Source organism: Vicugna pacos, chromosome 10 (genome assembly GCF_048564905.1).
Source record: "Vicugna pacos chromosome 10, VicPac4, whole genome shotgun sequence".
NCBI lineage: Eukaryota > Metazoa > Chordata > Mammalia > Artiodactyla > Camelidae > Vicugna > Vicugna pacos.
Genome location: NC_132996.1, coordinates 11,267,078 through 11,290,863, shown reverse-complemented (window position 1 = coordinate 11,290,863; position 23,786 = coordinate 11,267,078). Strand labels below are relative to the sequence as shown.

The following is a 23,786-nucleotide window of genomic DNA, read 5'->3' as shown; positions in this document are numbered from 1 at the left end:
TGTAAAAATCAATCCCCAGCTGCACTGAACAGTTAAATATGAAAGGCAACTCAGATAAGCTTCTGGAAGATAACACAGAAGATCTCTTTATGACCTTAGGGTAGAGAATGGTTTCCTCTATAATCATTGATAAATTGAACTTTGTTAAAATTAAGAACTTCTGTTCAACAAGATACCATTTATAGAACAAAAGGCAAGCCGCAGACTGTAGGTTTTGCAACACATATATTCAACAAAGGAATTATATAAAATACAGTCTCAGAAATCAGTAAGAAAAAGGCAGACCACCCATTCAAAAATGGGCAAAATATCTGAGTACACATGTCACAAGAGGATATCAAAATTGCCAGAAAACATTTGAAATGTTCCTCAACATCATCAGACATCAGAGAAATGAAAATTAAGCCACAGGAAGATACAATTGTACATCTACCAGTATTACTAAAATTAAAAAGACTGACAATACCAAGTATTGCAAGGATATGGAGTACCTGGGACTATCTCCAATGTGGCTGGTGGCAGTGGAAACTGCTATAAGCAATGACAAAGTACAGACACATGCTGCAGCATGGATGTATCTCAGACACCACGTGGTGCGAAAGAAAGAGGAGAAAGGGATGAGGGAATGCGGAAGGGAGTAAGTTGAGGACACATGAATATACACTAAAGTATTAAGGGGTAAAGGATCATTACCCCTTGCAACCTACTCTCAAAAGATGGGAAAAAAAAAGTTCTATGTAAGCGTGTGCATGCTCATGTTTATAATGAATATATATGCATGGAACATACACACACACAGAGAATAATTTTTTTAAATGGTGAAATGTTAAAAGTTGGTGAATCTAGGGGAAAGGTAAAAAGTTCTTTGCTATTCTTGCAAATTCTCCATATTTGATATTATTTCCAAATTAAAAGTTTAAGAAGCATGAGCTGGCTGTAAAGCACTATTAATAACCTCAGAAATCAAGACTGGGGGATGATAAACCATTGGGTGCTTTCAGGTGTATCTATGCTGGACAGAGTGATGTCATTTCATGAGTCCTATTTCCAGACTCCAAAAACCAGCAGATATGCAGTCCGCCTTTCATGCCATTAGGCAATGAATGGCTTTTTGCCTCTAGCAAAATTTGCTCAAAGTCCAGATACACCCCACAATCAGCTCAAATGCAATAATAGGTAGACTGAAGTTAGTTTTATAAGCTTATAGTGGAGAAAATGGTGCTTTTTAAATATAACAACTATGAGAGTCTTGAAATTAAACAGGCAGTGAGATTGAGGGCACTCGGGCACTAGTGCTTGGTAGCTGCACATGAGTCATCAGGACGGCAGTGGCTCTGATGGGCAGAACAGAGTGTGGCCTGGACACACCACCTAATGCTCATTGTGCTTCTTTCCGCTAATCAACTATTACAGGCAATCGCCGGCCAAGAGCCCTTTGAATCTCACTTTGCCATTTATGACGTCAAGGCACACAGATTAAATAAATATTCTTCTATTTGACCCAAATTGAGTGGTAACATTTAAATTACCCATTGGAGAGCAGTGCAATTATCCTTCAAAACAGACCATGATGCTTTCATGAAGAGTCTGATAAAGACGACATGGAAAAATCAGGACGTCTAGATGAGTACCAAGGTGAATGTATACCTTTGAGGTGGTGACTAACATATCTGACTGTACGGTTCGGGCTCTAATCCAACAATGTTTGTGAGCAGTCATACCGAAAGTAAGTGGAGAAACATGCAGCCGACTGTTGAGAGGGTATGTCTGGGGAGAGGATTATAGGGAAATAAACACGTTTTGATAAAGATTTCAGTGTCTCAATTTTGAAGAATAAATATGCACTGCCTTGTTACAATCTAAACAGCTGAAATCAGATCTAGCCATCAGTCATGGTAGGAATATACAAATTTGCATGGCAATAGCAAGTTATGTGAACTGACTTCCTAGAGATCAAGATAAATTGCTGTATTTTCAGACTTAGCTATGAAACATTAAGTTCAGAAATATTACAAGGGAATGAATAAGCAAATGATCAAATGTGGACATTTTTCATTGAGAATATGGAAGCTCTCTGGACTCAAAAAACCAAATCTTTATAAAACTTTTATAATAATCCTAATAGAAGTTACCTTTAAAAAGCCACAAAATACTGTGCAATAAACCTGTAAGAGACACAAGAAAGGACGTGAGGTTACATTGGGGAAAGGTTATTTTCTAATGCAGTAAATTTCAACAGAAAAATTTTACAATGGGAGACTTTAATTCCATTCTTCTAGTGAAGAGTTCTTCTCTTTGTTTATTAAAACATAAAACATCTTCTTCCTGAATCTTTATAGGTAAAATTTCTCAAACTAGCAATTTCCTTAGTAACAGGCTGAGCCAGGTGAAATACGTAAAGCAATTTACATATAAAATTAGAGAATTTTGGTATTACTGCATAGGTTTAGTATTATTGCATAGGTTCCCAATTTACTGCAAAACTACACTGACTTCTTTATTTTATATTTGGAAGTACCACCCTGTGGCAAGAGTAAGAACTTGTGAATTGCAGAAGTCAGGACTGGTCTCCCAGAACACGTGGTGGGCTCCGAGGCACTGGTGAAATTCTACTTCCTAATGTGTACAGAGATACCATGAGGCTCACTTTATAATTATTTGTTAAACCACATGACTTTTCTGTTATTGTACATCATAATTTTAAAAGCTTAGGGGAAAAAATATCCAATATATGCCCGAATTAAAAGTCATATGGCTAAATGCTTGAAGTACCAGTTCTATTTCCTAGCATTTCCTAAAACTACAATTCAGTCTTAACCTTGTAAATGCACTATTGTATTTTTGATGTAGAACAAACACCAGGAAGAGATATACTCTCTGGTAAATGATGGAAGTACTTTTCCCTCTGAATGTTCTCATCACTGCCCTCTCTTGGCCTCCAAGGGAACTGCAGGGACTCTGGAATCGTCTGGAACCACCCCTACACACCTAGGCCAACATGTCTGAAAACTGTCTCCAAAACCCTAGACCTCACTGCATCAATGCAGAATACCAGGGATAAGTGGCATATTTAACTGCATGACAATTATTAATCAAAAAGGCTTTTCTTTCACGTTTCATTTACTGTATTTTCCAGGAAGTGACACACAGTATCCACAAAATGACCTGAGGAGAATTTCACCCTCTCTTGCTGCCGTGGAATCACTTTTCCCAGGAGCTAACTGCATCACTTTTAGTACCTCTTTCATGCTGTAGAGCAGTTTTTAGAAAAGGAGAAAGCCTTATTTTTTTTTCTCAGGAACCTGTCACGATGCTTCCGTGACCGTCTCCTTCACCAGGCCCCTCACCCCGCCAGCTCAGCGGCAGGTGGCAGATGAGGAGAGCCATTAGCGGAATCTGCCCCGGGGAGGGGTAGCGCTGCATCGCCCAGAGACAGCCACCCAGACTGGCGTCCCCCCACCAAGGACGGCAGCTCTTACTCCTGATTTCACCTTGGCTTCACTCAAATACTGGGAATATTAAAGATGCGGGCAGACGTACCTGACTATTTCACACAACAGCGGCTTCTGCTGGGTTAACGCCACCTGCTAATAATCCTTTTGCTCAAGTGAGCTACAGAACACATTTTTAAAGAAACTAATGTTACATCACAGGTTTTGACATAGGGCCTTTCAGAGGGCTACAATATAGAGGCGGCCACTATGTGAATGCTGTCTTTTATGGTTTGGCATTCAAAATATGACTCTGCTAATAATCAGGAGTATCACTCAGTCTAGTGTTTGTTCCCGCAGATGAAGAAATGTCAGGCTGTTTGACCACCAAGATCAATTACTTCCTTAAGGAGCTTACCTTAAGCTCCATCGTAAGAGGAACAGAAGGAAGACTCTCAGGGGTGTTTTAACAGTCTTTTTTTAAAGACTGGGACTGTTGAATTTAAGTCTGAAGGGGTCAGATTCCTAATGTCCCCCTGAATACAAGTAAGAGAATGTAGCATGAACTGCTGCACTAAGATTCCTGAAACTGCCTGTGCCCAATGTTAAGATAAAATATCATTAATGAGAAATCCTGGCACTGATAATCCACAGAGGTTATATTCCAATATTTTAATCTAATATAACCATAAGGTTCAACTGACCACTCTATCAAAAAAAATAAAAATTCTTCAATATTTTCTAAGAAGATACAGTTATATTATTTTAACCTTTTCCTCCTAGAAACAGATGAGAGAGAGAAACATTAATAATGGAAAATAATGGATAAAATTACTACCATTCAGTGGGAACACAATCTTTTGAAATCTGCTATAACTGGAATAAAAAACTCAGCAACTGAGATGGTTGATTTCTTAATACAAACTTATATCTAATTATTCAAAGTATAAGGGATATATAATCATTCAAAGTCTCTGACTGATACTGTCACAGGCATCAGAAAAAAGAACATATACTCAGTAACAAATAGTGAGCTTAGGCACCGTTTCATATATTGTTTTACCTTCAGGAAATCCAAGATGTCTAGATACTAAAATTAAAAAAGGGTTAGATTCTATAATCTCTTTTCCTCAACTCTGGCTAAATGTAACCACCTTAAAATACTAACCTAGTCTTTGATTGTGAAGCACAAGTGTATAATGGTAGATTCATTTCAGTCTTTACTCAAGAATATTTAAGCAAAGCTCTCACCAGTAAGACATAAATACTAATATGAGACAGGAAAATAACATTCCAAGTTTTATAGAGCATTTATAGAGCAGGTGATGTTAACATCCAGATTAAAAAAATAAGGAGAACCTATGCTGGAAAACGGCCTCGAGCTGGGAAGTTTCTCAAGTAATGGAGTCATGTTCAGGAAATGATATTCAAAAACATAAATTTTTATATGTTGGTTTCTCTGTGAAGTAAGACTCATTCAAATTCTTCAGTTAACAGCAATACTCAAAAAAAATCTTCAACTGGTAAATTCTTGGTTTGCAATGTTTTGATTTTTCCTGAATCTTGAAAACTTCCAACTGCCATTAAACATATTATCTTCTGTTTCTTCTTAAAGAACTAAGGTTCAAAAAAGGATCATCATCATCGTCCTGAAATGACATCCAAATGGTAAATAAGTCAGTGATCGTTCCACGCTTCACTGAAACGAGACAGAAGTTCTTATGGGCAAAACAATACCAGTAATCGCCATTTACTCCTTTCACATGGGACAGACTTTCACTTTTCTATTTCCTTGTAAATATGAACAGTTTGTCAATGTTTTTCTCTTCCTCCCTTCCTTGGTAGCCATTTCATTGTTAAAATGAACATGTCCAATTAAATTCTTGCCGAGCAGTAAAAACAAAAATTTATCCTGCTCTATATGTGTGTGTGTATATATATCCATAATACAGATCATATATATATATATATATATATATATATATAAAATTTCTCTCAATTATTCACCTTAATAAAAGCAAATAAGGTGTGGGTAAGCCAAAAAAAATACTCTTCAGATCATTTCTATTATGTTTTTAAAGGTTTTTTCATTTATACTTTATAACTGTGTATCTGATGCTCTAGAAACTCAGAGCCGAAAAAATAATGAAGCCACATGACCTAATTCAGAAATAGCTGTAATTTTTATTTCCATTACCCATTTAATGCTAGAAATAAATAGCTACTCAGACTGATGCAAGAAACAACCTAGCAAAGCAATCTTTCAAACATTTTTGCAAAAAGAAGAAGATGGACTATTTGAGTTTCAAAGAGTTCCCAGGCTGCTGGGCTGTAGTTCACACGCACAGTTTAAGACTAGACAGGAATATTAGGTGTTAACCAGGGATTTAATCAGAGAGAACGAAAACTAACAAACCTCAGACTAGCCCAAAAGACATAATTTGATGAGGATAACCTAAAATCATCCTCTATGATTCAAAAGAGAAAGCAAATTTGTACCTTTTTCACTTGTTTCTTTTACGACGTTGATAAGAGGGATAATTATTTGGTGTTAGGCTTTGTTTGTGATATTAACACATTCAAATGCTCACTAAGTTAGCTGCCTCTAATGAGATGTGGATGCCTTGAGAAATACTAATTTGTTTTCATTTATTGACTCATTTTTTCCTACTATAAAAGGCAGAACTTGTTAATAAACCAGAGATAAATCCAAATGAAAGTATAATAGAGAATTTGCTAATAGTTCTTCGTTGCAGCTAACATGATATATGTGAATTTTTTTAACGGTAACATGTAAGCGCGTGTCTATCTAGATGCTTTGGAATTAACAAACATGTCAGCTGTTCACTTCCCTCCTGGAGGCAACATGTCAGTATCTAACAGGCAGACCGAGCTCGTTTTCTCTGCAGCCTGAGTTCTGGGGAGTCTTCTCCTCAAGCTGTTTCAAAACCACAGCTGGGACCCAGGGAATATGACAGCAGCAGCTGAACCTCAAAATCAAAGAGGTGAGTCACCTGCTACAACAGGGATGAGCCTGGAGGACGTTACGCTCAGTGAAATAAGCCAGGCACAAAAAGACAAATACTGTAGCGTTCCACCTACATGAAGCATTAGTCAGAATCGGAAAGACACAAAGTAGAAGAGTGGATGCCAGGGGCCGAGGAGACGGGGGAACAGGGAGACGCTGTCCAACAGGTACAGAGTTTTGGTTTTGGAAGATGAAAAAGTCCCGGAGATCTGGTGCACAACCATGTGAATATACCTAGCACCAGTGAACTAACCGTACACTTAAAACTGGTTAAGATGGTAACTTCCATGTGTTTCACCATGTACCATCTAATATATAAAATGTGTAGAGTGTACAGCGTGTATTTAATCAACTTGCTATTATAAAGTAACATTAAAAGCTTTTACGATATCATCATCATCATCATCTCTCCAAATGTAAATGACAGAAGCTGACAAAACTATCCTGATCCTACTGTTAACTAGGCAAATTAAAGAACAGCTGAGAGAATATTATGTTAGAAGTCTGCAGGCCTTTAACATCGGAGGAGTTTCCATCAACGGGCACTCACTCAACAGATGGTATGAACTGACTCAACATTAACTGTAGTTCAAAGGAAGGTTGTCAATAAAAAAGTATTTTTAGAAATAATTTTCAGCAATGAACTTACAGTCCCTATTCAGATTTTATAAACAGCTAAAAATCGTTAAGATTGAACATATTACTTTGTTACCTCATCTGATTCAAAATCAACCCCTTTAGTGATCTGGCTCTGGGACGCGCCTCTGCTCGACCTGGAAGTGCTCGACTTAGAAGTGCTCGACCACCTGAGGCAAACATGAGAAAAACAGAGAAAATGGACCAAAGAATTCAGCACAGGAGCCTTTCAAGTTTTTCATTTTAGTAGCAGCCATGAATAAAAATAACTAATACGTTTCCTTTGATCTACATTAGAGGCAGGAAAAGCTTAGTGGTGGGGAAGAGGACTCTGCAGTCTGCGTCCGCAGTAAATGTCCAGTTCTGCCATTTACGAGCTACACGGCTTCAAGCAAGTTACTCAGCCTCTCTGTGCTGCAGTTTCCTCACCTGTAAAATGAGGGTGCTAATAACTCTTTAAACGTGTTAATATACTTAAACACTTAGATCAGTGCCTGACACACATCAAGCACTAGACAGATGCGTGCTTATATTATAACCGTTCTTAGCATACATTAACATGTGTCTACTACCATCCCCCACCCCTGAAAACTATGGCAACATTGAACTTTTTTTTTTAATTGAAGTGTAGCTGATTTACAATGTTGTGCTAGTTTCTGGTGTACAACAAAGTGATTCAGTTATATGTATATATGTATGTATATACACACAGTTAGATTCTCTTTCATATTCTTTTCCATTATAGTTTTTTATAAGATATTGAATATAGTTCCTGTGCTATACACTAGGACCCTGTTTATCTGTATTACATATAGTAGTCTGTATCTATTAATCCCAAACTCCTAATTTAGCCCTCCCTCACCCCCTTTCCTCTTTGGTAACCATTCGTTTGTTTTCTATGTCTGAGTCTGTTTTTGTTTTGCAAATAAGTTCATTTGTATCATATTTTAGATTCCATATGTAAGTGATATCATATGCTATTTGTTTTCCTTATTCTGACTTACTTCACTTAGTATGATAATCTCTAGGTCCATCCATGTTGCTGCAAGTGGCATTATTTCATTTTTTTGTGTAGCTGAGTAGTATTCCATGGTATAAGTGTACCACATCTTTTTTATCCAGTCATCTGTTGATGGACATTTAGGTTGCTTCCATTTCTTGGCTATTGTAAACAGTGCTACTATGAACACTGGGGTGCATATTTCTTTATATCTTTTAGAATTAGAGTTTTCTCAATATTGAAATATTTTAATTCAAATCTCAGTTATGTTTTTGTAACAGGATAAAAGGATCTTAGGAAAGGCTCACCCCTTCCTAGGGTTGCCTCACTGTTAATATTATTTGTGTTCAGTCCAAATTGAATAACAAATATTTACTGAGTGCTTGATCCTTGCCAGGTACTATGACAGGCCCTGCTAAATATCAGTAAGCAAGATAATGATGAATCTACTTTTACGAAGCTTAACTTGTAATAATGGAACTCATTTCCTATGTCTTGTTACTAAAAAAATTTTAAGTCATCTTAGAACAGGGGCCAGCAAACTTGGCTAGCAGGCCAAATCCAGCCTGCTTGTTCTTTACAGCCTGTGAGCTAAGAATGGTCTACACATTTTGAAATGGGTACATTTAAATGGTTATATAAGTACCTACATAATATCCTCAATTTTGCCTCTTGGCCTGCAAGCTCTAAAATATTTACCACCTGGCCCTTTAAGAAAAAGTCTGCCAAATCCTGTTTTAAATGAAAGCAGTGTGAATTCTTAGCCAACAATTTATTACCATGCTTTGGGATGTTACTGTAGCAAAAGAAATACATCTGAAGGTCTTATCTGGACAAGTAAGTTGAGAGTCAAAAGGTCTATGTCAAAAGGAGATAGAAAAATCCACGGGTTCTTAGGCACAAAAGTAAAGGACAGGAGGATGTGCTTAGCAAACTTGAAGAGCAACACAGCTCTGGAGGAAGAGGATCAAGGAATTTATCAACTGACCTGTCTCGGAAGTCCCCGTCTCTCCGTACTTGACCTAAGTAGGAACTGGGCATTGTCAACAGGAAGCAGCAGATCACTGAGGGCATAAAGCCACAGTGCCAAGGCCGGCCAAGGCAGGCGTGCCCTGCTGCTGCGGGTGGAGGCTGTTACAGAAAGAAGCACCCACTGAGACCTGGCTCTGCTTGCTGATGTCTCCCCAGACAAATAACCAATGGTGCCCCAGAACCAAGCCAGGCATCTACACCAGACGTTGGCTCATTTGATCAGGCGATCATAGCAGGAGTCATAGTTCTGCACCAGAGGACCCCACAGACCTACAGATCTAGTCTATGAGAGGTCCCCTATTCTTAGAAATCAGTGTGTGGTGGGGTAGAGCTCAGTGGTCAGTGCATGCCTAGCATGCATGAGGTCCTGGGTTCAATTCCCAGTACCTCTATTAAATAAATAAATAAAGCTAAAGCTAATTACCTCCTCTCCAATTGAAAAAAACCACATTAAAAAAAAGAAGTCCGTGGTGAGAAGGAAGAATGGTTATACTATTTTGACTGCTGGATCAAATAAATGGGCTTTTTGTTCTGGATGTCAAAAAGTGTTTAATTTGATTAGCTTCACGCGGATGGCTCAAAAATAAGGCAAGGGGGTTGTATTAAATTGAGTGCCAGGAGCTGTACCTCTTCTCCATTTCTGTATAAGTATAATTTGGAGCCATAAGTCAGAATTCCTTTCCAGAGATGCTCAGCCATCATGTCAGTTGTAGTACCATTACGAGCATGAGATAACATGTAGGGGAGGTACAGCTCAGTGGTAAGAGTGCGTGCTTAGCATGCATGAGGTCCTGTGTTCAATCCCCAGTACCTCCATTAAAATAAATATATAAACATAAATCCTCCCCCACCCCCAAAGTGTAAGATAACATGTTAAACTGGACACACGCTGTGCCTGGCACGTAAAAGATGCCCCCCAAATGTCAGCTCTCACCCACTGCATGTCTAATAGAGTCCCCTCAATCTCCCCGCTCCCACTTGGCCCAGTGGGGACAGGTCTTCTCCCGCTGGAGCTTTAAGGGGAGGGTGGATACTGTCTGGCAGCTCTGTCAAATCTGGAAGGGTCCTCTTATCCCCAGGACAACAAGGGGTAGTGTTTGGAACAATTCCAGGGAAAAAAAAAAAAAAAGTGGGTGTATTTCCAATGCCAATCCAGCAGAAGGGAGTTTTACAGCTGGAAGTTATTTTGTTTTTAAAGTTAACTGCCAAGAATATTAGTGCTTTTACTGCTTAGCATTCTTCCTCTTACTCCTGTTCAATTTCCCAAGCCTCTTATTTATTTAATAAGCACTTATAGAGGTGTTACTATGTGCCAAGTACCGTACTTAGCACTTCATAAATATGAACTCGCTTAAGTCTCAGAATAACCCTTTGGGGTGAATATTACTATCTTCATTTTACAAACAAGGACACAGAGATACAGAAGTCAAGAAACTTGCACAAGGTCCATACTGAGTAAGTGGCAGAACTTAAATACTTCAAATTATGAGGGAAATAACTATACAAACCATGCCATTACTAAATAATTCTTCCAAAACAGCCTAAATTGTGTCACCCAGTTGCTGTCACCAGAAACACAAATCTGCCAAGGCTGGTTTCAGATTTCCTGCCAAAATGTTAATTTCTAAATTGCCTCTCTTCATTTAGATGGTTCTTATTACATGCACAAAGGTCTGAGACTCCAACTATTATGAAAAGAAGCAACAGGAGAGATCAGTTCTGGGGCAGAAAGCCTGGCTATGTGACTAGCTGGGTGACCTCAGGTAAGCTACTGAGACTACCACGCCCTGCTTTCTTCCAAGATAAGATGAGGGAAATACAGTTAGAAGCATATTTACCTCCTGGAGTGGCTGTGAGCACCAACCATTAGTTCATATGCAAAAGGCTCAGAACAATGCCCCATACACAGGAGTGCCGAACAGTTCAGTTATCATTACCTTGTAAGTAATTATGAAGCCAGCACTTACTCTACTGAACAGTAGACAACCCCAAATGGTAACACGACCAAGACATTTTTCCTTCAACACCCTTAGTATATGTCAAACATACTAAAACAGTACTTTCACTAGTTCCAATAATGAAAAATAAGGACCTCATACAAGCTAAGCTTCTAGGTTCCTCTCAACCATTGATTCACTGCTAGAAAGAAAACAAAAATACAAACAAAAAACACCTCAGGGAGCTAGACCTGTTTTTGTTTGTATTTTAATTTACAAAGACAAGAACAAGCACTTAGAAAGGGATTCTTTTCCTTCAATGTCCTGATATTCTTCCAATGAATCTCCTTTTCGCTAAGGGGATCTGAGTCAGGTTTCTATCAGCTAGAACCAAAGGGGTCCTGTTTAATACATGGAACTCAGGCCTGAGAAATTCAAGTAAATCTTCATCTGAGCTCACTACCTCAATTAGCCTCTACTACCCTCCTCAGATACACACAGTGACCCGCATCTGACCCATCTCGGTAGTTTCCCCTCCTTCTACAAAGGCCAGCATTGGCTTCAGCAACTGTATACCCTCCTGGTTGTCATCGCATTTTTCTTGCTGCTTATGACTCTTTTTGACCTAAGCTCTAAAAGTTGAAACCCAGGATTATAACACAAGCCGTTTCTCCTCTCTTCTCTTCCAAGATGACTGATCCATTCCAAAGCTTTAAATACCAGTTATATGCTGTTGAGAACTGACTTAGGGATCATTCCAACCTCTTGTCTTAGCTCTGGACTCACATATTCAATCACCTGTAACCTCCCTTCTTATAAATTTCACAGGTATTTCAAATTTTTCACATCTAAAGCAGGGCTTTTGATTATCTGCCCATCATGCCTTATAAAAATCTTGTTTTTCTTTCCTGTCTTTCTCAGTGTATGGTACTACCTAGGTGCTCAAGCAGGGAACCTGAAAACCAACTGTGATTCCTCATTCTCCCTCACTCCAAATCTTCAAGCCATCCCCAGCTTTGGTCACATCCACCCAAAGTATATCCTGAAACTGCCTATTCCCTCCACTTTCCCTGCTACCGCCCTGGTGCACGCCCCCATCATGTCTCTCACCGGGACCACCTACCGCGCCCTCCTTCAGAGGCAGCCTGCACCACAGGGGTCTTTTACACACATCAGTCTGATGGGGCCACTTCTCTCTCAGAATCCTCCCCTGGCTTCCCTGCATTCGTAACAGAGTCCCCATTCCCTCCCCTGCTCACCTGCTCCTGCTTCATCATGCTTCTCTCTCCTGCCTCTCTTTTCTATTCTCATCTCAAACCGCCTCCTTTTCCACCACCCTTTAGTCACTGGCGCCTAAATTACAGTAAGCGTGCTCTTCTTCAAGAGTCTTTGCATGTGCTTTTCCCTCTGCTTTTTGCAAGGCCAAGTCTCTTTTAGTAAAATTTTAGCTTAAATGTAACCTCCTCCAGAGGCCTTCCCTGATCACCCTTTCAAAGCAGATGTCTGTGGCCTGTGACATTACTCTTCACTGGTTGCACTCGAATGATTTCCATCACTGAGTGGTAAAGACAAAAGGAAATGAATTACAAGTTATTTAAATTTTCAGTGAAAATACTTATAATTATGCTGCACTGACTCTCTGAACTAGCCCTTGGTCTATTTTTCACTTCTCTATAAACTTGACTAGTTGAAAATAAATCTATTAAACTTCTATGGCATAGAAAAATGTATATGTAGAATGTGGATAATTTTTAATTTTTTCAGATGCTTCTTTTTGCAGGAAGTCTCTGCACCTACCTTTGATCTGTTTTTGAAGTGGTTGGAAAAATGTCTTCTTCCTCATCTACCTTATCTACCTCAATCACCTAAGGGGGAAAAACAAAACAACAAACAGCTTTTGTGAGAACAGAAATTCTGAATATGAATGAATTAAATAACTGAGTCTCAAAGGTTTTTTTTTTAATATTAAAGAAAAGTTACAAAAAAAGGAGGCAGAAATCATGTAAGCAGCAACTATTAAAACTTAAGCTCAGTCTGACCTCCCTGCAATGTTACTCTTCATCTATAAATGGTTACAGTGGGAGCTCACTTCTCTCCTGGCCTCCGCGGCAGCCTGAGTGCCTCAAGGAACGAGTAGTTAGACTGGTGAGTGACTCACGAAGGGTCATGTGCAGACAGTGTCCTGTGACTTCCCTAGGTTCCAATAAGGAGCAAGACCATTGGTGCTTCATCTCCAAGTTTTAAACGAGGTATAAGACTGCGGAACGTACTGGATATCTATCTTTCTGTTACATTTGTCCCTGTTAAATGCCATTTGTTGGCTTTAAGCCCCATTAAAGATACTTGAGAATCTTGAATCTATCATCCAAAATACTACCTATTCCTCTATATTTTGTGTTATCTTGATACCTAATACACACATTTGCTATGTCTTCATCTAACTGATAAAGCCAAGAAAAGACAAAATAGTGAAAAAACAGCACCCGAGACCCCCTCCCCCCACAGCAGGCTGCCACAGAACTATTAATCAAAAGTCATTAAATAAAGTTGTCTAAACAGCTATGAATCCAGCCAATATTTCTGCATGTTGTCCAAGAAACTATAAGGAGATTGTCTTATATGCCTTGAAGGAATCCAACGCCTTCGGCATCCCCCTAATCTACCACTATGTAATCCAATCAAAAAAATGAAAGAAGTCAGTTTGCCATGACTTGCTCTTTTTGAACTCATGTTCTTGCTTTACAGAAGAAACATCTAGAAAGGAAGCTACCTTGTGGACATGATGATAATTTGTTTTCAGATATGATCTTGAAGCAGTCGCAGGCAATAGCAGAATAGGAATAATGAAAGGGAGCTCAGGATAGAAGTTAGCACCAGTATACCCACAGGTAAGTGATTAACAGGAAGGAGAGGGGGGAAAAAAAGAAAGATGAAGTTGAGACAGATAAAAGAACAATATCAGAATCAGGACAGAGACGTTTTCTGGAAAAGGGGGTAGTCAATTATGTCACGTACTTGAGAGATCAAGAAGAAATGAAATCTGAGGAAGTGCTGCTGGGGCAGTATGATATAGAGCAATGATTCTCAACTAGGTGTGATTTTTAACCCCTACTCCCATCCCAGAAACATTTGGCCATGTCTGGAGACATTTTTGATTATCATAACTAGGCAGGGTGGGCACTACAGGTTTCTAGTCGGTAGAGGCCAAGGATGTTGCTTGGAAAGTAAGACACATGGGTCTTAAAAGTGAGGTAACAGGAGAGTCAAGCCCATACTGGATTCTTCCTGGAATCCAAAGGAAGAGCAGAAAGCTTGTGTTAAATCTAGGGCTGAACACAGAGGTCTGCAGACTCAAACCTTGTGTTGAGTCTGGCTTCAGCTATAAAGGCACGAGCCAGAGGATTATGAGAGTGTAAGTAACAAAAGGAGCCAGGAATGAATAAGGCCTTCATACGCAATGAACCATCTTTTTTTTTTTATTGAGTTATAGTCAGTTTACAATGTTTGAACCATCTTCAATATTAGTATTTCATGCATGGACCCATTTGGTTCAACATTATTATCCTTAAAAATATTACTGGGTACATACATTTATGGATTTCTAATCATGTGACCTATTATTTAAAAAAGAGAGAAAAACCAAAACAAAATCCTAGAAGCCATCAGTCTACATAATCAGTAAAGTTCTCTGCAGTTTTAACGTTCCACGGTTTTTCTTCTTTTATTTACTTTGCAGACCAAAGAAATGGCAATCATAATATAGGAAACATAACGTAGAACAAAACTACAAAACGTTTTTTCTTACCTCTGAATAATTCTTAGTAGCTACATTTCGGGATGGCTGCTGTCTTGCAGATTTAAAGGCTGTAATGAAAAAGATGGAACATCCATTATGTTATTCTTAAAATAATGTAGAAAAATTTGCACATTTCTTTAGCTGAAGATTTCCTAACTCCCATCTGCAAAAACCCCTGATAACTAATTACAAGACTACTTACATTTTTTAAAATCTGAAGGGAGATGGAATTATATGTCTAACTGCCAGTCTCAAATGATTTCCTGATTTATTCAAATAAAGTAATAAGCAGTGTTCATAAATACATCTACACTAAAAACATTTTAAAGAAAAATATCTGAAGGATAAAGTCTGATCACCTAATGGTTTGAACTCCAAATACATTGAAAGTAACCCTGCTAATACCTTCCTTCTCTTAGAGCTGGCAATACCTTTCCCTATGGCTCTGTTAGGAGTCACACGGTTCTAGTAAGTGCTTTCTTATTCTCTACTTTGTTAGAAATATTCAGCACCTAAGAAATACTCTAGAAAACAGAATCTTTTTTTCCATAATTTTCCTGTGAATCCTTACTTTTTCAGCTTTCTAAACTTGGCTTAGAAACATGAAGTTCAGTTAATTTTTTTTTCTGGGTCTAAAATAAACTCTTTTAATTGCATATTTTTCATCTCAGGTCATCTGTGGGGTGAGAAAACCCCTCCTTACTCGCAGTCCCAGCTGCATGAAGTTCAATTAATATTTATTTTTCCTGAGACCAAAACTGTGATATTATTATTTTATAGGAAGAAGTGTATTTTTGTCTTCATCCACATTTCTGGCACAGAGCTCCTAAAACCCTAATTTCCTAAAGCAATTAAGAAGCCATAAAAGTGCCTTTTGTTATCTTAACGAGTTGACTTTTGGACCACACCTAAAGAAGGGGGCTGGTTACCAGGGCAACCACCATAAACAGAGGGTTCTAACTTTCAGTCCCACCCTCTGATTTCTGAGGAGGGGAGAGCAGCTGTGAATTCAATCACCAACAGCCATTGATTTAATCAATCAGGCCTGTGTACTGGGGCCTCCATTAAAAAAAAAAAAATTGAAAAGGGGATCTGGAGCATTTCCAGGTGACGAACCAGGATGCTTCCACACGCCAACATGCCCAGACACCAAACTCCATAAGGACAGAAGTGTCTTTGTTCTGGACCTCATTCTACTATGTCTTCATCTGGTTATTGACTCACATCCTTTAACATCCTCTGTAATAAACCAGTAATCCAGTGAGCAAACTAGTTTCCTGAGTTCTGTGAGCCACCATAGAAAATTGACTCCAAGGAGGGAGTTATGGGAACCTCTGATTTATAGCCAGTCGGTCAGAAGTACGGATCCTGTGACTGGCATCTGATGTGGAGTGGGGTAGCCTTGGGGAACTGAGTCCTTAACTGCAATCTGATGCTATCTCTGGTACGTAGTGTCAGAATTGAGTTGACTTGTAGGACACCCAGCAGGTGTCCGAGAACTGCTTGGTGATGTGAAGAAATCTTCCCTACCCTCTCCCCAACACACACATTAGAATTAAGCGCAGAATATTAAAAACCTAGAATAAGTTTTAAACAGCCAATGAGAGGTTTAATTTTCTCCTAAGCCTTACTAGTTTCCTAATATTAAAAAAAAGTCACCCCCAATCAACAACAGGGCAAGAGGAGACAAAGGACAGAGGTCTCGGAAAAAGTCAGATGCTCAAAGAATCCCACAAAGTGCCAAATTCTCCTAGTCAGAAAACTCAGGAATCTTTCCACCAAGCCTACATTTATGATTTACTCATCTATTTCAGGTTCTATCCTCAACCTTGTGATGTCTACCTGAGAGGAGAAAGGAAAGGCAGAAGCAGAGTTCTTATCCACCTCAGTCAGTTACCAGCCTCACATCCTACTCTGCTCAGAAGGCTGGACAGGGCGACTGAACGAGAAAGCCCGTGATTGTGACTCTCAAAAAATACTTCTGCTCAATTGTTACTCACTACTTGACTCCTCAAACTGTCAGCTCCCTGAAAAAACAAGAGCCTTTCTTTCTTTTTATCCCCAACAAACATTTGTGAGATAAATTACTGTGATCAGAAAAATAAGCACCGACTTCTGTGAAAAAGGCAATACCATAGAGGGTTAAGAGCTCCAGTTTTAGAATTAGACTCATGTGGACTCACTAACTGGGTGACTTTGGCCAAGTTCCTCGGCTTCTTGAAGTCTCAGTTTTCCCAGCTATTAAATAATGTTAATAATACTTTGTGTCAAAAATTGTTGAAAGGATAGAAAGAGGTAGTTAATGCAGATTGTTTTGGTAAGCGCCTGGATGTAGTTAGCGATGTCACGACGTCACTTGTAGTAGTGGATGAAGTGGCACTGGGGGAGCCATGGCAAATTAAATGCAAAGGCAGAGGGTTTTATTCACTTAGTCACTATCCCCTGCAGACAAACGTCAATGGAAAAATCTGGGCTGTCAACTCTTGTTCACCACCGCTGCTGGCTGTAAGTGTAGTATCTACCCTTTCCCAATAAAACTCATCCAGGACAGTAACAAATCTCTACACTCCTTGAAGCTTGTTATAATAGAATTGAACCTTTATTTATCCTTCATTCCTCCATTTATAATATCAATGTAGAAACTATAGTTTTAAAGCTGCTTTTGTCCCAAAGTTCAAGTAACTATATATAGTCAGTACCCCCTGGTTATTTTTGTCAGAGACTGTACCAAAAAGTCAGTTTCATTTTTCAAAAAGCCCAGTGTTGGAGGTAATCAGTTAGGCTATAAAACCATTAGAACAAATCAACTATGTAAAAGGCAAATGTAGACTAATTTATGAAACATTCATTTTCCTAAGTTTATTATAAACACCGCCAATGATACTAACAGCAGCAGTCGTCTACTGGATTCGTACTCAGTGCTATCATGTGTGTGCATAGTTCATTTAATACTTCTAACCACTCTGGGAGGTCAGTACTACACTGCCAATTTTGCAGCTAGGGGATCTGAAGCTTACAGAATAATAACAGTTTACACTTTCTGGACATTTAACATGTATAGATAGTGTGCCAGGTATTTCACATGCATTTGCTCATTAAACCTCAAACTAGCCCAGTGAGGTAAATGTCACCATCACCCCATCTTATTGACAAGGAGACTGAAGCTTAGAGATGGAAAGTTTAACTCATCTGCTGGTGGGTACGCAGCTAGCTGGTCAAGGAGTCGGAATTCAACCCAAGGTCTTTCTGATTTTAGACTCTGCTTTTAACATTTATGCTGTACAATTTCTACGTAATTTTTATTCAGTCATTCTCAAGTACTTAAGGAGCATCTACTACGTGCCAGGCACCACTGATACAATGATACAGTCCCTGCTCTCACTGTGTTCACAGTGCAAAGGCTCAGAGTCAGCAGATGAGGAGCTGGTGGCCCACAACAGGTCTGACTCCAGAGCCCGGGATCCTAACCACAACCACCTGCTGCAAAAAGCACCATGGTAAGATTTTTTTCCTTACACATAATTCAGGAAATCTTAAGTTTCATATTAATTTGGTTTACTTATATAGCCTCTTTTTACAAATGATTATTCTTACTTGGAAAAATGATCAGTCATGCCAATTTGTGAACGTTTTAAAGCACTATAACTGGTCTCTTGTCTTCTCTACAAATAGGAGCTTTATTCCACATTATCAACAGGTAACAGGGCAGGAGTCATTACAGAATGTCTGTGAACCACTGGCAGAGTGGTTCTGAAAGAAACTGAAGTTGGAAACTGAAAAAGAAAAAAAGCTCACAAAAACCCCTATGAGTCATAGGATTCTAGACACAAAGGAGGCAACAAATAAAGACAACGCCTCTATATCTGTTCATTGTAGGCTAGGTTATTTATACAAACACTTCTGCTGAAAACAGTCCAAACTGCTACATCAAACCTTAGGGGGAAAAAAAAGAGAAAAAACAATTCTTGTGACACTGAAGAGCTGATCACACAGTAAAGAATTAACAGGCCAACACTGAAGAAAAGCTGGGACACAGAGGGGCAAGTAGAGTTCCCTGAGGACACCTGCTGAACGGGGCAAATGTTAACAGTGGTTTTGTGGTTTTGATAGTTCTGAAGGGAGAGGGAAGGCGCGCCCACAGCCCGAGCCCTGCCCAAAGCGGGGAGTCTGGTGCATCTGATCCCTGCCCTAAGCTAGGACCCCAAGGGTTAAGGAGAGCAGCAGATGTAAACAGGACTTTACAAGTACATGTCACCTGGCTGGCCCTCAAGTCATTTAAAGGTAGTGCCCCTAGAAGCCTGGAGAAACAACTATGAATCTTCTCCGGAGGATGACATCTTCGTCCAAGATCTCAAATTATTCTTACTAATAAGGTTATGGCGACAACAGATAACAAAACACGCAAGGGAACAGGTCACCATAAATGAGAACCAACCGAAATCAGAAACAGACAATAACAGAAAGAGGCCAATGACATTCAGATGCTGGGTTATTAGGCACAGAGCACAAAACAAATACCCTTACCATGCACACAAAAAAACTAAAGATGGGTTTAAAAATAACTGCAGGATATTTACAAGTATTCAAAATGATAGCATATGTAAGAACCAAAAAAGAATTTCTAAACCACCCGCCCCCTCCCCCTAAAAAAGAAACAATGGAAATTAAACATTCAGTGGACAGTTTTAGGAAGAGATGAATGAATTGGAAGACTGATCAGAAATAATCACTCAGAATGCAGCACAGAAAGCAAAACAACAGAAAATACAAGAGAGGACAGAGCGAAAAGGTCAAACATTTATTTAACTGAAGACTTGGAAGGGAAGAGAGAAAAATAGCATAGAGGTAACATGTAAAGGACAACAGCTAAGGAGTTCTAGAAATGATAAAGATATCAATTCATGAAGCCCAATAAATTATAAGTAGGATAAAAGAATCGCACATTGAGATTCATCACAATGAAACTGCAGAACACCAAAGATGGCCCCAGCTGGAGGAAAAATAGACTTCTTTAAAAAAAAAAAAAACAAGCTTAACTAATAGCTGATTTCTTAGCAACAATGGAAACCTGAAGACTCAGTTTGAGTGATTAATTCTGCACACTGGTGTCAAGGAAAGTTCACATAAAACAATAAAGCCATAATGAAAAAAGGCAGCTTGGGCTAAGGTAAAGGCAGGTAACTTACAACATCCATGCCTCTGTGTTGCATGCTAACCAAGTTTCGGTGGTTTAACATAAAAGTGTTCATATTTTATTCATTCTCCCTTTCTAACTCTGTTTTCTCTTTTTTTATATAACAAATAACATTTCATGAATGCCTACTCTGGGCCAGGCTTTTTGCTTTTAATCTTCAGAATAATCCAACATGGCAGGGATTATTTTCCCAACATACACGTAAACAAACCAGGAGAGTGAGTGACTTGTTCAAAGTCACAAAGCATTTACGTGTTGAACTCAGCCCAGTTCCTTTACTGTGCTGCCTTTTTTCTCTTCTCTCCTTTTGTTTTTATCTCAGACCTGCCAAGAAAGCCACAGCATCCTTGCTCTAAATGGCAACAGAGACGATGTATTTCTGAAGTCAACAGTAAGGATCTCAGCTGGCCCTACTCAAGTACTGACGAATCCTTGAATGAAAATACGGCAAGAGAACTTCTTATAAGAAGGTTCTTAAAGAGACATTTAACGTATCTGATGTTTTTATCCTTTCTCTAGTATCATGTCTTCCAATAAATGTTGAGAACTTCCTTTGATGGAGTCACAGCTCACTTCCTTCTGGGGCAGCTTACTCCATCTTTACGTTAATTGATAGGTTATTCTGTATAATGCAAAGACTCATCTACTGAGAACCAGTAGCTACGTCACTAAGTTTACCCTGCTCTGGTGACTAGCTTCGTGCTTAGCTACTTGTTCTGGAGGCCAGAGAATGTGGGATCAATCCAAGCTCTAGAATTTACTAGTTTTAAGATCCTAGGTGAGTTGCCTCAGCTCCCTCTTCTGTAAAACAGAGAAAATATAAGTACCCATCTCACTGAGCTGTTGAGAGGTGTGCAGTAATTGCTTCGTAAATATTAGCCATTATTAGTACTACTGGTGGTTTTATTAACCTAGGGCAAATTGCTTAGCTCACTTCCCTTGTCTATAGAAGAGGGAGTAGGTGAGATTGTTCTTAAGTCTTCCAGGTCCATTTTATTGGATAATAACTTAAATCTGTGTGCAATTAGCTTTTCCCAACTATCATCATTGGGCCAGTAGTTCTTAACCCGAAGCCCATGGATGGGTGTCATGGAGGTCCCTGAACCCTTAGAAACGGGAATACAATTGCATATGGATACTTATTTAAAGACAGGAGACATAGCTTTCAGAATCCATAACTCAAAATAGATTTAAAACCACTGCCTTTGGAATTATATAAATCAAATCTTTTCAGTCTTCGACATGATAGAACTTAATTTATGTAAAGACTTGAATTTTTCCCAGATTAGATATCCCAAGTTCCTTCTACCAAATTTTTTATATTATACAGTTTCTCTTCTGAATGATCATATAATGTTGATATCCTTCATGAAATATGGTTCCAAAGATGAGCCCAGTATTCTTGGCGTGATACAGCCCATCACTACAGAGGGAGAACTTCCTTGATGCAGAGAAGCACTACTTCTAATACTGTTTAAGACACCATTAGATTCAGAGAGTCAGACTGACCTGCACAACCTCACTGACCTAGTAAGTCTTTCTTACTTAGTTGTTGCTAATGTCACCTGCTTCTCAGAACTCTTCCTGCACAGCTGTCCTTTTGGACATAAATGCAGTTTATATTTACCCTGGATAAATTTCATCTTGTAAGATTTCATCCGCCTCTCCAATCTGTCAAAAATTAACCTCAAATAAGATAATGTAAATAAAATACAAACAGATACACTTTGAATGGTAGGGGGAAAAAAATCACCACCTATTTTTAGATACATTTTCATAAATCTGACTTACAACTTCAGCTGATCTCATAAACCACAATATTAAAAAGTTTATTAAATTTTTATATTAAATTATTATTAAAATAGTGTATAAAAATAGGTTCCCCTATTTGAGGCTAATTTTTAGACCACAATACATGCACAAAACCAATTCAAAGAATCCTACCCATAATTTCCCTTAACCGGAGCTCACACAGCTCCTCTATACTGACAGCAGAGATGGACAAAGGCAGGATGAGGAAAGAAAGTTAACAGTACATTAAGAAGCAGTTCCTTCTCTCTTAATCATTGTTGATGTACTGGCCAACTGCCTTTTCTGTGTCTTAGTGATCCCTCTATAAAAGGGAAATAATCAGATCTGTCTAAAATAAGAAATTACAAAAATTAACTCTTAAATCCCACCCTCTTCAATAGCTCCCCAGAATGGCAAAGATCTTTCAAACCAGCATAATTTATCCTATGATTCTAACAGCCCCTTTGACTCCCCAGTGACGGCAACAGAGACCAATCAGGTTTACTCCTGGGATTTCCTAGGTCTTTCGTGTCGGACTTTATAAGTAACTGCTAGATGATCACTTGCAGTCTATACTCACCATCTATAATAGACATGTTTCTAGATGTTGACACAGCGGCCTTTGAACTTCTGCTTTGAGTAGAAATCTCCAGACCAGTGCCTGCTGTTAGAATAATGAGCAGTCAATATATAATCCCATGAGTAGCTATAGTTATTTTTTTCCCCTAAACACCACCAAAATGAAACCTAAATAAAGTTATGTCACAACATAGATTATGTGTAAAATGCCAAAGATATTTAAGAAGAAACACCTAGAGTCTGACCAATCAATTTTTAGAGATTATACTTAGGCCACATTTGGTTCATATTGTTCCAATTAAGATTTAAGGAAAAATTTTTAATTGTTAAGCATAATGAAAATAATCATCACTAGAAGGCAGGGATGTCCTTCCTTGGAGATTTGTAACTAAAATACTATTCATTTTCCCAGCTTAAAATTCCTACAGATAAATATTTAGTATAAGTAATGTTTAAATATTCCTAGAGACAGATTTTTTATAAAGCACCAGGAAGTCACTGGATGATTACCTTCTGTTATTTGGACTATTCAATGACAATCGTGTCACATTAAACACAACGATGGTAATTAATGTTGATTGCTTTAAGAAATCAAATTGTTTGGGGCAATTTTCTTTTTAAACAAATTTCATGAAGCCACTTTCTAAGAATGTGGGCATTTGTATCTTACGACACTAACAAAAATAATAATTTCTATGATCTGGAGTTTTCTTCCTGCTGTCAGTGGGCATTAGCTAGCCATTTTCCTTAACAGTTTATGCTTGCTTCACTATTCCTTTGTATGTGTGAGAGTAAATGAGACATTAAATGTACCCCAAAAGTCTATAAGAAACACGGTGAGATTCTTGAAAAAAAATGTGTGTAAGAGCAATTAAAACTCTATGTGCATGTGGCCATTCAAAATTTATTTAAGCAAAATGTGCATGTCAGAACTACGTTAAAGACTGTCTTTATGCATTATAAAAATAAATTTTTAAAGGACTGTGTACCTCAACTCTGACAGCAGAAACACAACTCTGAATTTCCCACACAACTGCCAAGCGTGGGTGTGTGCAAGACTGCACTCAGTGCTAACCTCTTCCTCTCTGAGACCCTCCTCTCGACACTGAACTCTGCCCTCTTCCTCCTCTCCGGCCTCTTCCTCGGCCTCTTCCTTTGGTGGCTGCTGCTGTGATGCTATCATCAGAGTCATCGGCCATCTGTTCTGCCAAATCTATACTCTTAAGGTCCTCAGCACTGAAGGCAGGGTCCTCTGACTGAGATCTGAGGGCCCTGGCCCGCATCATGGCCTGAGAGGGACGACAAGGGGAAATTACACATTACTGACAATGCAGCATCCTGAAAGCCACTGATCTGATCACT

At 38.8% G+C, this 23,786-nt stretch overlaps 1 protein-coding gene across 3 annotated transcripts in view; it reads right to left on the bottom strand.

Moving 5' to 3' along the window:
- Positions 1-208: 208 nt before the first annotated feature.
- Positions 209-23,786, bottom strand: part of MRE11 (MRE11 homolog, double strand break repair nuclease) — a 67,077-nt gene continuing 43,499 nt past the window's right edge. For all 3 annotated transcript variants that reach the window (XM_006206726.4, XM_072968957.1, XM_072968959.1), the window contains exons 15-20: positions 23,500-23,713; positions 22,426-22,509; positions 14,870-14,928; positions 12,862-12,929; positions 7,172-7,265; positions 209-5,080 (exon numbers count right to left, since the gene is read on the bottom strand). In XM_006206726.4, coding sequence (XP_006206788.2) covers positions 5,024-5,080; positions 7,172-7,265; positions 12,862-12,929; positions 14,870-14,928; positions 22,426-22,509; positions 23,500-23,713 — 576 coding nt within the window. In that variant the 3' untranslated portion in view covers positions 209-5,023. The remainder of the gene's footprint in view (positions 5,081-7,171; positions 7,266-12,861; positions 12,930-14,869; positions 14,929-22,425; positions 22,510-23,499; positions 23,714-23,786) is intronic.